At 38.4% G+C, this 15,903-nt stretch overlaps 1 protein-coding gene across 3 annotated transcripts in view; it reads left to right on the plus strand.

The window, feature by feature from the left end:
- RRAS2 (RAS related 2) overlaps positions 1 to 15,358 on the plus strand; it is a 75,702-nt gene extending 60,344 nt beyond the window's left edge. For all 3 annotated transcript variants that reach the window (XM_019456396.2, XM_019456397.2, XM_019456398.2), the window contains exons 3-6: positions 16 to 118; positions 288 to 396; positions 11,505 to 11,623; positions 13,829 to 15,358. In XM_019456396.2, the coding sequence (XP_019311941.1) occupies positions 16 to 118; positions 288 to 396; positions 11,505 to 11,623; positions 13,829 to 13,916 (419 nt within the window). In that variant the 3' untranslated portion in view covers positions 13,917 to 15,358. The remainder of the gene's footprint in view (positions 1 to 15; positions 119 to 287; positions 397 to 11,504; positions 11,624 to 13,828) is intronic.
- Positions 15,359 to 15,903: the final 545 nt, after the last annotated feature.

Genomic DNA, 15,903 nt, shown 5'->3' on the forward strand with positions numbered 1-15,903 from the left:
TTGTTTTCTCTTTAGTTCTGGATACAGCAGGACAAGAAGAGTTTGGAGCTATGAGAGAACAGTATATGAGAACCGGCGAGGGTTTCCTGTTGGTCTTTTCAGTCACAGATCGAGGCAGGTTTGTACTAGTATTAACATGTAGATCTCCTGTTCATGTGTAGATCACTATTTTATTGAATTTGGATTTTCTTGTTTTTATAGAAAAAGGAAAAGTAATAAGGTACTAAATGGGCTGTGGAACTTGCCAAATTCTGAGATTTGAGCAAATTAATTTGTTTTTGTTTTAGTTTTGAAGAAATCTATAAGTTTCAAAGACAGATTCTCAGAGTGAAGGATCGTGATGAGTTTCCAATGATTTTAATTGGTAATAAAGCAGATCTGGATCATCAAAGACAGGTAAGAAGGAACTTGGCTGTTGGGAATCCCATTATTGATGATCATGTCAGTGAATGGATGTGTTTCTTGAAACCATTGAAAGTGCCATGATCAGGGAAACTGCTGAGCTTGGCAGTCTGGGTTTGGGGAAGTCAAATTCTCACATATTTTTACACCACACTTCAGTTGACTCTATAAGCCCATATTTGTACCACCTCCATTCACATGTTCTTATTTCGTGAGTAATCACCACAACTCTAATTCAGTTAGCTCATCTTAAAGTTACCCTTACTTAAGGCCAAACTCATTCAGTGTTTTAAAAAAATTTTTTATACATTTATTTATTTTTGATAGAGAGCACAAGTGGGGGAGGGGCAGAGAGAGAAGGAGACACAGAATCTGAAACAGGCTCCGAGCTGTCAGCACAGAGCCCGACACGGGGCTCGAACTCACAAACTGCGAGATCACGACCTGAGCCGAAGTCGGAGACACCCAGGTGCCCCATAAACTCATTCAGTGAATGCTAATTTACCTTCATCTAGAGAGTGGTTTTAACGTAAATTACAGTATTTGGATTTTCCCTAAGTCCCATTAATGATGGAATTTTCTGTTCCTTCTTTATACTGGCTGGCTCTAACACCAGTAACCTGTAAGAAAAGAATATTTTTGGTATTTAGTTGTAGGCTGGATTATACTCACTTGTTTCTTTACCCTCTTATTTCACATTTAATTTTTAAAGTATTGGGCACCTTGTCTGCTCACGTTTTTGTGAAGGAGCAGAACAAGGTCAGATGTGAATAAATGCAGGCTCTACGTTGTCTTTTTGTGTCTATTTCTTTTAGGGCTTTAGCCTGTACCCCATATCTGGAATATAAGTTTTTAAGTTGTTTCTTAATTTTTTTTTGGCATTTAAGTTCTCTTTCGTTTTTATATAACTTTGTGTTGATGTTTTTAACGTTTTGTTTGAAAAGTATAAACCTCAGGAAAAATGGGTTGATAATAGCATCGAGGACAGCCTTCTATTTTGTAGTTAACTATTTAAAACATAATCTTTGATTTGTGTGCTCTATTTGTAAAATTTTGTTGAAGGTATATCAAGTTTAAAACATGGGCTTAAGGGAATGATATTATTCTAATGCTAAGATTTAGAAATGTTTACTCGTGATACTTAATGTAGAATAAGTTTTACTGCTAGGTCCTTTTCACATCTGAATTATTACAAAGTTATGGTGAAAAAATTTGATCTTCACTTCAAACAAGTATAAGTGGTTTGAAATAACTTAGAATACAGCACTGCTCACATCTTAAGCCTAGAGTATAGAGTCCATTTATTTTTTAATTCCTTTTTGGGGGGGGGGGGTCATTTCCTTCAGGGTTTCTGAACCTAGTTATATTTATTAAATGTTGCCAGTAGAACCTGTCTGCTGCTCTTGTCAGTCCTTTCTAATACTAGAAACGCTTTTCTATGTTACCAAATCTGGGAAATCCTAACAGAGGAGCTCTGTGGCAAGCAAGCGGCTCTCCCCCAATCTTAACACTGACCTCTACCCCACCCCTGAGTGCTTTCTGCCATGATTATGGAAAAGGTTTTTGTCAAACCCTTTTCATGGCCATATACAACTCTAGTAACAGACTAACTAGGTAGGAGGCCTGGGGTGCGTGGGAGGTCTCCTGTAGGGTAGATGGTGGCTGGGAAAAGTAGGGCAGGGAAAGTAGGGGAATGTATGCCCCCCCCCCCCCCATAGGCCCCTGCTGTGATAGGCTTGGGGCAGAGGGTCTGTATGTGTTACTCTTAATCCTCTATGTACCGAAGATTGCCAGTGTTTGGTGTATGGTTTCCATCTGTCTGCAGATATTCAGCATTGGCTTTGTTTCATGCCATAGGCTTACAAAATTTTTCATCTAGGTTTTTTTTTCCTTTTTATAAGAGTAAAGATTCTCCGAGTAAAATGAGAAACAAGGTGATGAGAGGAACATTGCAGGGGATGATAAGTTTCATATTTCCATCACCCAAAACATACGCACTTAGGCTGGAGTAAGATCTTCTATATTCATTTCTCTGCTTTAAACCGTACACAGGATAAATTACCTGTAGCTGAAAGCTCAGCTGTGTATATCCCCAGGGGAGAAGAGCAAGTGGCTCATATCTGCTTAATTTTTGCTCATTCCCGTAGATTCTACTCTGAAGGATGGGCGCCAAGAAAAACTTTTTCCTGTTTATGCTTCCTCTTCTCTTTTCTGGGTTCCCGCACACTCGCACTCAGGCATGATGGCTGCACTTACAGGAGCCTTGAATACTGGCTGGCAGGAAATCTACCACCTTTCCCTGTCCATTCATTTCCCACTTGTTTTCATGCTTATTACTCACTTTCTCATTCTTAAACTTACAACGCTTTATTCCCCTTCCTCACTTGTGGCTAATGATGAATCATATTTTCCTATTTCACTGAGATATTTCTGCATGTTTCCACCTCCACATAATACTAACCTAAGTGCACATGTACCCCATCAATTCTGCCTTTCCTCACTTCTGTGGATAAACTGTTTACCTATCTATGCCCATCCTCTCTAGTAGGCCCTGGGTCCCGCTCCTTCTCACTAGCTCATAGATGTCACCCCAGCAATGGTTCTGTTCTGGTTGTTCCATTTCTCTGCTGCATAATCATTCCCACAAGCATGTCATGCTACAGTGGCTCTCATCTTTAAAACAAAAAGTAACTACAGCAAAAGCGTGTTCTTAATCTCACATTCTTCTCTGTGTACGTTTCTGTTTCTTGTATCAAGCAAAACTCCTTAAAAGCGTTATCTACACTTGCTCTCCTCTCTTTCCTGCCATTCTTGCTTGCTCTGACCTCAGGCATGCAGCACCCTAGTCAAGGTCACCATTTACGTAGATGTCAGTAACGTTTGACACAGATGCTCATACTCTCATTTTTGAAACACTTTGTTTACTTAGCTCTGGGATACCTTAACCTATGCCTCCACTCTTTCTTTGCCAGTATTTCCTTCTCTCTCACAGGTATCTTAGGCCTCAGGTGCACCTTCTTCTAAGGCTCTAGTTGTACAAAGACCACTTTACCTCCCAGCCTTGAGAGCCATACACCGTGCATTTGAAGTTGAGGTGCTGTGCTAAAGGATTTTACCTTTTTAAAGTCTCTTTAGAATTAAGGGTGTTGTGTATAATGTCTTGGTACCTTTACCTGCTTTACTAACAGCCTGGACAGGCCACAGGATCCATAAAAATTTCTTCCCCTGTTTAGAAATGTTGACTTTTTGGTCATCATCCTTAAAGGGTTCTTACTCAGTAACCAGTCTTACTTGCTCTTAGTTATTGACCCAGTTCATTCTCTTCTGCCTTTGTGTTAGACACAATCCTTTGGACTTTTTCTAGTTTCTTGCCAGTTTTCTGTTACATAGCAAATGCAAGTTCTCCATGTTCTTTGAATTTGTGGGTCAGCCCTGGACATTCCTATTATTGGTTCCCGAGATTCTGAACCCATCTGGGAAGAGGTCAAGCAGAAGAGCTTTTGCTTATTAATAACTTCCTTTTGGCTTCTGTATCTCTGGATTTGCTCACTCCTTCCTTCCTTCCTTCCTTCCTTCCTTCCTTCCTTCCTTCCTTCCTCCCTCCCTCCTTCCCTCCCTCCCTCCCTCCCTCCTTCCCTCCCCTCCCCTCCCCTCCCCTCCCCTCCCCTCCCCTCCCCTCCCCTCCCCTCCCCTCCCCTCCTCTCCATCCCTCCATCCATCCAATATTTATTGAACCTTTTTCTAGACACTTATGACACGCAATAGAAAGAACAAAGTCACTGAAATTGTCATTAAATAAGAAGAATTTGAATGGTTAGAGTTACCACACACCGAGCCCCTTAGAGATAAATAACGTTGATCATCTTGTTTATTCTAAGGTGGAGGAAGAGAACACAGGTAGTTGACTTGCTTGTGCTTGCTAAAATGTATAAGTAGGTACATATAATAGCATACTGATTTCTGAAATTTAATACAGCAGTATGTGTGCTTGGATTGTGGACTTTGCTGTATCTCTGATATCAAGTTCCTTGTCCTTGACTCAGCCCTGTCTAGAAATGGACTGTTCTGTTCTTTTTGTGTTTACCCTTTCTTCCTCTGGCTTACTTTAGCCCCCCCCTCTCCTTTCCTCCTTGTTAGGTGCTAGTGGCCACTGTTAATTTGAGAAAGGAACCCATTACACTTAGGATAATACCCAAGTGTACTAACCCCCACTGTCTCTGTTTAGTACCTTGACCACAGTATGCCCCTGTAGCCTCCCAGGAAAAGACCTCACCCCTACCCCCAACAGTAGAGTTAGGGTCCTCTTCTTGCCTTACCTGTTTTTGCCTTATCTGTATCTAAAGATCTGTAAACCATTGAATGTAAGTAGCATGAGGGCTTCTCAGTTTCGATCAGTTTTGTTCATGCTTTGTCCTTAGTACGTAGAACAAAGACACACACTCAATAAATATTTGCTGAATTGAATGATTCAAGGCATCAGTGAATCAAGATGTGGTATTAATTTGATGATTCTTTCTATACAATAGGCATTTAAAAAAAACCCACAAAAACAAGTTTTGGTTCTGTTGGTCTCTTCCTATTAAACTCAGTTTGTTGGATAAAACTGCTCTCATCATTCATATTTGCTCCTCTCCATTTGGAAATACGTAGTACTAGATATACTCATTATTGTGGATATCTGCTAATATTCATTTGTGCCTTGGAAGTGAGGGTCACTGGAGGTTCCCAGATGTAGGTCTGTGAATTTGTTATATCAGATTCACCTTTGTTGCTTAAAACAGAACATTTCTGGGTAGTGCTAACCCACCAAATTAAAATATCCAAGAGATGAGGTTTAGTATTTGGTATCTTTATAGAATTCTCTGGGTTGGGGAACATCTAGGAAATCCTTATTTGTGTAGCTTTCAATCTTCTGTTGATTCTGGCTTCATAAAGCTTTGGCTTTGTTCCATGTAATATTCTTTTGGCTCATTTTTGTGTTTGCTTGCTCTGGTGGTAACAATGCTATTTCTACTTCTTAGTTAAAATAATGCTACTCCAGTGAGCTCAAAAGCAGCTTTATATGTGGTTAGAGATTTCTTGACCAGAAATGTATGCACAAACTTTGCTGACCTTGATTGCTGGAAGACAGTGATGTGAGACAGTACTTTAAAAATAAATAAATGAGGCACAAAATGAGCACTGGGAGTATTTTATCATGTAGGCCATTAATTCATTAATTTTTCTGTATAAAGATACCTCATTTGCCATTTCTCTCTAGCTGAATTACATTATGCAGGAGGGGTGGGACAAAGTACCTTTTTGAAGAATAATTGTGCTGAAAGACATGGCAAAATTTTTGAGGACATATATCCCTCCCCCAAAGTTATATTAATAATTATTGAGATTGACTAGTCTCAAATACTAATTTTTATTTTTCTTCCTGTGTCTTTTATTTCAAGTTTTACTTATTTGGTCATACTCTGTTTACTTAACATGTTTTATTTCATTATATACTCTTCTAGGCTCTGGATGTACAAAGACAAATATGCCTTCCTCCCTAGCTACAAGGGGTATGATGGTGGGAGAGCGAGAAAAAGCAACATCAAAAATTGGAGTATAGTGTGTTTAGTTTTGTTCACTGTAGGGCATGATGGGAGCTCTGGGGTGCTGTTCCAAAACTGCATCAGCACTGAGGGGGAAGTTATTGATTGCTTGAGTCTTGAAGTATTACTAAGGAACAAATTAAGAGTATAGGGTTGGGAGAGAAGGGATGGCATCCCAGGAAGAAGGAACAGAATTTGTGACAACATGGGGGTATTTTTTTGTAGGAAGGAATTTCCCATGTCAAGTTAAAATAGGAATTGTCTTTTTAAAATTGGCTTCTGTGAAACTTTCTTTTCTTACTTGGCTTCCTCACTAGTTGTTAATTGCTTGCTTGATTTGATTGATTTATATTTCAAAACCATAGGCCTTATGGTGCATAAGCTATTTTGAAGAGAGGCAGGGAAGTTTAAAAATTACAAAAACTTGGGTATACTAGTGCTGTGTAGAACCTGCCTGCTACCCTTTTGGAACACAACAATATCAACTCCTAGGTGGTAGTGTAATTAATTATTAGAGGTTTGCATTAATGGAATAACCTGATGATACTGTACTGAGTTGCTGAATTTTAGAAATGGAATATTAAATTGGGAGAGCAAACTACCTTAAAAGATTAGAGGGAACAATACCTTGAGCTCAAATAGGGCCAAGAATAATTCCTGCTCTAGGTTAGCCAGAGTGAAAAACATCATTAATTCTTGGGGTATTGGGTAGTGTACTCAGAAGGTTTTGTTCCAGTCGTAGGGCAAAATTAGCTCTAGAGTAATGCTGTTCTGGCACTATGGAACAAAAAGGACCACACTTTCCAAATAACTGCATCCCAGAAGAAAGCTCAAGAATATATATAGGAATACAAACTATCCAGAACCCAGTAGGTCAAAGTCTAGTACCCAGGCATCCATTCAAATTACCAAGCAAGAAGCAGGAAAATATGACTCATAATAAGGAGAAAAAACAAGGAGTAGAAACACACCCAGAAATGACACACGGTAGAGTTAGTGAACAGATACCTTAAGCAGTTCTATGACTATATTCCATATGTTCAAGAAGCTAGAGAAAAGACTGAGTATGTTAGGGAGAAACATGGAAGATGGAGAAAGATCAAAATCAAACTTGTAGAAATTGAAACTACAATGTTTGAGATGAAAAAATACCCTGGATGGGATTAATAGCCAGAAGCAACAGCTGGAAAATGTCTAAATTTGATGAAAACTGTAAAATGCATACATTTAAGAAGCTCAACAAACCCTGAACATAAGAAATATGAAGAAAATTAGAATGAGACAAATTAAAATGGAATTGTCTAAAACCAGCGAAAAAGAGGAAACGTGACAGATAACCAGAGGAAAAGAAAACTACGCCCAGAGGAACAAAGATAAGGATGGCAGTGGTCATCACTGTTTCTCATGGGCAGCGAGCGACTCAAGGCAGGAGATAGTGACACAACATCTTTCAAGTACCAAGAGAAGAAAACTCGTCTAGAATTAAATACCCACTAAATATTTGTTTCAAAAAATGAAGGTGAAATATTCCACAGATATGCAAAAGGTGGGAAGAGAAGATTTATTACCAGCAGACCTGTGTTATAAGAAATGTAAAAAGAAGGAAAATTATACCAAACGGCAGTTTGGATCTATACAAAAAACAAAAACCCACCAGAAATGGCAATTATGTGAGTAAATATAAATTACTTTTATTGTTATTTGTCTCTTTAAAATATAATCTGGATGTTTAAAGCAAAAAAAGGTAACACTCTGTTGTGAGGTAAAAGATAACAAAATGTAGGAGGGAGAAATGTGTTACTGTAGTAAGACTCTTACACTATATGTGAATGGGCACAATGCATTTGAACTTTGATGAGTGAAAATGTGTATTATAAACTCTAAGGCAGTCATTAAAATAACATGGTACGTACTTCATTAGCCAACAAAGGAGATAAAATGGAATCATAAAAGCAATATAGTTAACCCAGAAGAAGATAGAAAAAGAATAAGCAGATTAAAGAACAAATAGGATGGATAGGAAACATATCAAGATGATTCAGTGATGACGTTAATCACATTGGTGGTAGATTGTGTGAACACCTCAATTAAAAGGCAAACATTGTCAGGGCACCTGGGTGGCTCAGTCGGTTGAGCGTCTGACTTCGGCTCAGGTCATGATCTCACGACTCGGGAGTTCGAGCCCCGCGTTGGGCTCTGTGCTGACAGCTTGGAGCCTGCTTCGGATTCTGTGTCTCCCTCTCTCTCTGCCCCTAACCCACTCTGTCTCTGTCTCTCTCAAAAATAAATAAACATTTTAAAAAAATTAAAAAAAAAAAAAAAAAGGCGAACATTGTCAAATTGGATTAAAAAAAAAACAAGACCCTACAAGAAATCTGCTTTCAGTGTAAAAGACAAATAGGTTAAAAGTGAAAGGATGGGGTAAGATATACCATGCTGATACTAATGGAAAGCCTCTTGAAGTGGCAATATAAATATCAGACTAAGTCGATTTCAGAGCAAAAAACCTACCAGGAATAAAGAGGATTGTTTTATAATGAAAAAGAGATTAATTCATTAAGAACGTAACAATCCTAAACATTCATATATTGAATAACAACTTCAAAATTCTTTTTAATGTTTGTTTGTTTGTTTTTGATAGAGAATCAGAGCTTGAGTGGGGGAGGGGCAGAGAGAGAGAGAGAGGAGAGAGGGAGGGAGGGAGGGAGGGAGAATCCAAAGCAGGCTCCAAGGTGTGAACTGTCAGCACAGAGCCTGAACCGGGGCTCGAACTCAAGAACCGTGAGATCATGACCTGAGCCAAACCAAGAGTCAGATACTTAACTAACTGAGCCCCCCAGGCACACCACAACTTCAAAATTCTTAAAGCAAAATTGAAAGAACTGCAAAGAGTAATTGACATGTTCACACTTAACAGAATTTTCAACATCCCTTTTCAATAATTGAATAGAAGAAAACCAATAGGATATGGGTGGTTTGAACAGCAATGTTGAACAAATTATTCTGAACATTTAGTGAATGCCCCACCCAACAATAGCAGAATACACATTATTTTGAAATGAGAACAAGTCTCAATAAATTTAAAAGGATTCTGGTGAGACCAGGTATGTTCTTTGACCATGGTGGAGAATTAATTTGGAAACCAGTAACAGAACATAGCTAGGAAACCTCTAAATATGAGGAAACCAACAAGCTTCTAATTTATCCTTCTTATAAAGAAATGATCAAATGGGAAATTGCAAAGTATTGTGAACTGAATGATATTTAGAACACATATCAAAATTTGGGATGCTACCAAAGAGGAAAATAAAGAGAAATTCATAGCATTAGTTATCTTAGAAAAAAGGAAAGGTCTCAATTCAATGACTGGCTTCTACTTTAAGAAACTAGAAGAAAAAGAGCAAATTAAAGACATAGTAATTGGAAGAAGGTAAATAATAAAGGGTGGAAATTAACAAAATTGAAAATAGAAAAACCATAGAAAGATAAACCCAGTTCTTAGAAGATCAGAGTGACAAATCTACCCAGAATGACCAGGTTAAAAAGAGCAAAGGGCACAGAGTACCAATATCAGTAATAGGAGAGGTGCCATCACTTCAGATGTTAAAGATATTGAAAAGATAATAAATGCTGTAACAAGAAATACCATACTATAAAGAAACTTTATACCAATAAATTCAACAAGTTAGATGAAATGGACATTTCTTAAAAGGTGCACAAAATATCAAAACTCATGAAAAAAATAGATAACATGAATAGTACTGTATCTATAAAATAAATTCAACTGGTTATAAAAACCTTCCCTTGGAGAAAACCTCAGGTCCAGATGGATTCATCGGTAAATTATACCAAACTGATTTTGCTGAAAGTATTCCAGAATATTGAAGATGAGAGAATTCTTTCCAACTCCTTATATGAAGCCAGCATTACTCTGGCTTACCAAAGCCAGACAAAGATTTACGAATACTACAGTCCAATAATTCTTGCAAACATGTATGTAAAAATTCTTAAAATTTTAGTAAATAGAATTTAACAATATATGAAAAGGACAGTGCATCATCACTCAGGTGGGGTCTATTCCAGAAATGCAGTGTTGATTTAACAGTCAAAGATGAATCAACACAGTTCACCAGATTAACAGACTAATGTGGAAAGATTATGATCTCAGTAGATGCAGAACAAAAAAAGATTTGAGAAAATTCAATATATTGTTAAAAACTCTTTACAAATGGAATAGCAGAAACTTTGTTAACATGCTAAAAGGCATCTTCAGTGAAACCCTACAACTAATAGTGTGCTTAATGGTGAAGGACTGAATGCTGCTGTCACTGCACTGAATGGTCTACGCAGTGAGGTGAGGCCAGAAAAAGAACTGAAAGGCATCCATATCAGAAAGCAACCAAGTTGTCTTTATTAGTAAATGACATGATTGTTCATCTAGCAAAGCCTATGGAATTTACAAAAGAACATCCAGATAAGTGAGCTTAACAATTTCCAGGGTATAACACAAATATACAAAAATCATGTTCCCATTTTTGTAGAGAAGAATGTCCATCGTTGAAAAGAGACCAGAAGAGATAGTTTCCTTAATCTATCCCTTTCCCCAGTTGACATTTTCTAACTTTCTGCAAGTGTTTACTTTTGTGGCAAAGACAGCAATAGAAGTCATTCTTTTAGAAAGATCTTTTTCATTCACACTATGTAAATGTAATTTAGTTTAACAGTTTTAGTAAATACCACTACTTCAACCTTTTATACTGAAAATGTGTAGGATAATATATATTCATTTTATGTTTCTGACGGGCCTACCATTTTAGGTCATCAGCTCTGCCACACTTCTTGTCTCAATATAACAAAGGCATTGTGATCACAATCATTATTCATTTTTTCTCACATTTATTGAGTGTCTCCTATGTACCAGGTATTAGGGAGTTTTGAGATGAGGAAGACCCACAGTCTCTTGAGGCTTTCGTCTTCTTCGTCCTCAGCTCTTCGTGATAGTTTTCTCTCTTGCCTTGTTGTGTTTAAGCTTTTCTAGACTTCTTTTAGTTCTTGGAACTTGGGACACCGCCCGTCCATGGCCCTCACACAGGCCTTTTCTTTTGTCAGGGATACTCTCTTATCCCACCCTTAACCAACTCCGTGCTCTTTATTTGGTTCTTAGTTTAAATGTCATTCCTTGGGGAAGCTTTCCCTGATCTGCCCAGCAGGGTTATAGACTCTACTAGCACCTTGTACTTTTTCTTACCAGAATTATCACCATTGTATTTAATACTTTGAGTAATCACCAGACTGGAATCTTGTTGCATGGTAATATTTCGTCACAAGTATGTTCTTCTGGGTTGTTCTTCAGAGCTGGGCTTCAATATGTGTTGAGCTTTTAAGTCTGTTGGTTTATCTTAAGACAAATCAGCTTGGCCTCTGGCTAGATTAGGAGAGCAGTCTGTGGCCATAGGGTTAGATGGAGCAGATCTGATTTTTAATTCTGTACCTCAGATACAACTCTTGGAATTTCAGGTAACACAGGAAGAAGGACAACAGTTAGCACGACAGCTTAAGGTAACATACATGGAGGCATCAGCAAAGATTAGGATGAATGTAGATCAAGCTTTCCATGAACTTGTCCGGGTTATAAGGTAAGTGAAACACATCTACGATGTGTTTGTTTGTTTTAATTTATAGAATTTGACAGGTAACCACACTGCTTTTTAAAACCACCAAGTAAGAAAGAAATTACCATTAAATGTTTTTAGCAAGGAACAGGAAATTATATGTATAAATGCTTCTGTGTACATGATAGGTTAAAAATTTTAATTAAGTACATATTGTATACTAGGAACTTCCTACATATAAAGCCAGACTTAATTATATTGAAGTAGAGAGTACACACAGGGATTTAAAAAAAAATTGCACACACAACCTACGCCACTTCCAGTGGTATCAGTGGTACGAAGGTAGGGATGACAACAGCTAACATTTGAGTGGAGATCTCTGCCAGATACTGTGTCTGATGCTTTACATGTGTTACCACATTTAAATTTCACCACGACCCAGTAAGTGAAATACTTTCGTTTATCCCCACTTTTGGATGGGAGAGCAGGTATAGAGAGGTTAGCTAACGTGTTCAGAGTTTCAGCTTTAAATGGCAGGGCTGGGACTTGAATCTGTGTCTCTGATTCCAGAGCCTGTGTTCTTAGGCTTTGCTTTTTCCCCACCTCCTCCCAGGCTGCGGGAGCCAGGGAGCCAGGTAGTGGAGATGCGGTGCTCCAGGTGCTCCCATTCGTGGTGTGAAGTATGATATCCCTCATAACAAAGGGTTTTTCTGTTCTGCTGGCCTAGAAGGCCCCTGCGCTTCAGAAAGTGTTAATGGTTCCAGGAAGCTTGAGGTGAAGGGCAGGTGGCCTGGAGTTAGTTTCTGTGTGAGAAAGATTGAGTTTCCGTATAGTGGGAGGGGTTTGATTATTTTTAGTCTTGGTGGCTTGGCGCCTCCTTCCCCGTGGGCTCTCTCTAGATCTGCAGATCTGCGGGTCTCTCTGCTTGACAGAAACGTGGAGTGAGCTGGTGTTAATGGTGTCTTTAAGGTGAATCAACATCGGGCTATGGGCTTCCTGTACTTTTTTTAACCCCTTGCCTGGGCATTCTCTTTGTGGGGAAAGAAAAGTAAAGGTTATAGTTTTTAATTTTTTTAGTGGTTTGTTAAAAGTGCAAGTTCCATTATTTTTGAACGAAAACAGAGTTTCAGTTTTGCAAGATGTAAATAGTTATGGAGGTGGATGGTGGTAGTAGTAACACTGTGAATATATTTAACACCACTGGACTGTATGCTTAAGAATGGTTAAGATGTCAAGTTCTGTTATGTATTTTAACACGTGTGCATGCGCACACAAACTGTTACCTTCTTAAAATAACGTTTACTGCCTTTTGAATGCTTTGTCCTTGGTTTTGATCCTCAGAATCTATATCCAAATCTATCGTTTAATCTGGAGAAGTGGGTAGAGGCGGCAATTAACAAAATTACTTTAATTTTACTTTTATTTTAGGTAGGCTTCACAGCCAACAGGGGCTTGAACTCATGACCCTGAGATCAAGAGTTACATGCTTTCCTCACTGAGCTAGCCAGTGCCCCTAGGGAAGGCTTTTTTATGCCAGCCACTGATAGGCCTTTAAACGTAACAAGATCACGTTTAAACCTCTAGCAACTGTGAAAGGTAGAGTTTTATTATTCTCTTCGAAAAAACCGAGGTTCACAGAGGTCAGCTAACTTGTCCAATGCTGACTTATAGCTAGTGAGTGGCAAAACAGGAATAGAAACTGTGTACCTTGTATGGGTATGTACTTTATATTTTACTCTAGCAATGGTTGCTTTTTTTTAGTGTTTATTTTGGGAGAGAGAGCGCTAGCAGGGGAGAGGGGCAGGACGAAGCAGAATGAATCCTAAGCAGACTTGATGTAGGGCTCCATCTCAGACTGGGAGATCATGATCTGAGGCTAAACCAAGAGTAAGATGCTTAACTCACTGAACCACCCAAGCGCCCCTGGATGTCTGTTCTTAAGTATACCTTACTGTTAATGGAGTTACAAAGTGGGAAGGGAACTTAGAGGTCATTGAGTTCAGTATCTCATCTGATTCCAGACTCACCTATGAGTGGAGCTCAGATAGCTCTGCTTTATGCTGGTGTTGAACACTTGTGCCTCTCCCCCCGAGATTTGCTTCGATTCCCTAGGTGAAATTCAACATTGAGAAACATATGCACATAAACTAGACTTGTCCAGAAAGAATATATTTGTAATAATATGTTACCAGCAGGGTAGATTTTTATATAGATTTTTCTGTCTTACAGGAAATTTCAAGAGCAGGAATGTCCTCCTTCACCAGAACCAACACGGAAAGAAAAAGACAAGAAAGGCTGCCATTGTGTCATTTTCTAAGAATCCCTTGAATTTTAGCTACCAACTGCCAGGAAAAGCCCTCATCGTCTCCTCCTCTCCTTATGGTTTACATCACATCGTGTTGGTACCTTTCTAGCCTTAGACACAAATGATCACCGTGGTAGCCTTAGACCAAGAAGCTGGCTAATCCTTTCCGTGAAGCTAATCCTATGGTCATTTCAAGACACACTTAAAGGAAACACTAAGGCTGCTTCAAAGATTATCTGATTTCTTAAAAATAATGATCTATATACATAGACATATTCTTTTTTAAGGGCTTACATTTTAATAGGGGTGAATCAGTTTTGGAACCTAAGCTGTTTGCCAAGCTGAAGTCATAGGTTGTGAAATTAACTTTTAACTTCTGGAATCATATTGCCTATTGTTACTCTAAATAGAAACCTGAGTTGTTTTTAAATGTGAATTTCTGCCTATCTCTAAAAATTTTGATGTCAACTTTAGTTAACCTTAAGTACACTGAATTGAATCCACAGAAGTGAGACATCTCAGACCTTTGCTGATGCTACAGCCTTTGTTTTCCAGTGGCCAAAATACCAAAATGCCTGTTATGTTTATAGATTAAAAACTGCATATAAAGCCTTTATTACAGCTCCACTCCTAAAGATGATAATAATGTTCTTTGTGGCCAAATATTTGGACTTATTCTGCATTTAGGCATTTCAATGTTCTTGGCTTTTTAAGTTAACTCTTTTCACAGCCATGTTGAGAGTAAAAATAAATAATTTCTGTCTGTCTTCCTTTTCAAGTATTTCTGGATAAGGGATTCAAAAAAAACCTAAAACTGTTTTTGTTTGTAATATAAAATATGGAATTGATCTTTCCGGGGTCAGAGATGATTAATGTTTTTGCTATATACTTTTATACATTATTTTCTTATCAAACTAGTTAACAAGTATTTTTATATGTTTGTAAGCAAATATGCTTTCACAGCATACCTTGTGTATATGTAAAGATAAGTATTTAATTCTCACTGTTCACTTTTAACTGACAAAGAAAAAAACAGTGAAAACTACAGAAACTGTGGTAGAGCTGTCCTTGCCATCCCGGTCCTGGTCCTGGTGGCTCCCGCCTTTGGCCAGTCACACACCTGCTTGAGAAACCTCCTCCGTAGACGACAACAGGGTGAGAATCTGAAGTCACTTGTGATGTCCCATACTAGGTATTGACTGTTCTATCAAGTAGTAAGTGTAAAACTTCTCTTTGACGATTAGTATAACTGTGGATGGCTTCTGATTTTTGTTTTTAATTTTGTGGATTGTGTTTCAACAATTCAGAAGTATGTTCCTGATGGTGAGATACTAAGTGGTATTGCACGGTTGTCACTTTATTGAATGTGTACAACAGCCCCGTGAAGTTGATAAAGCGTACCCTTGTATAGCTTCAGGTGCTAGAATTAAAACTGATCTGTTATCACAAGAGAAGGTTTGATGACTTGTTATTTGGGTGGTTTCTCAAAGGAATGAGTGTTGGAAGAAACTTACTTTAGTAGCTAGCCCTGTGCCTTTTCCCAACAGTGCCCTAGGGTTTGAATCTAAAAATCGATATTGGTTATCTGGCAGGTGAACTTGAAGTGAAATGGCTTGGTGTTCTTAGGGGTTTCCTGACTATTAAGTCAGCATTTCTTAAACTTTTTCTATGAAGTGCTCCTGTCAGAAACCCTTATATCTAAAGGAGATACCGCTGAAGACAAAGCCTAAAGCAGCTGAGGCAAAGCGCATACATTTATTTGAATACTAATTAAAATTACTGCCCAGGAAGGTACCATATTTATCCTGTGGGTTTTGGTATTATAGCACCATCGCATGTCTTTGTTAGGACTTTCAGTTGGGATTTTTTACAATGTTTATTTCTTTTTATTTTGAGAGAGAGAGAGAGAGAGAGAGAGAGAGAGAGAGAGTGTGTGTGTGTGTGATAGAGAGAGAGAGAGAGAGCTGGGGGAGGGGCAGAGAGAATCCCTAGCAGGCTC

The sequence above is a fragment of the Panthera pardus genome, unplaced genomic scaffold (assembly GCF_024362965.1).
Source record: "Panthera pardus isolate Hobbes unplaced genomic scaffold, ASM2436296v1 HiC_scaffold_12, whole genome shotgun sequence".
Lineage (NCBI taxonomy): Eukaryota > Metazoa > Chordata > Mammalia > Carnivora > Felidae > Panthera > Panthera pardus.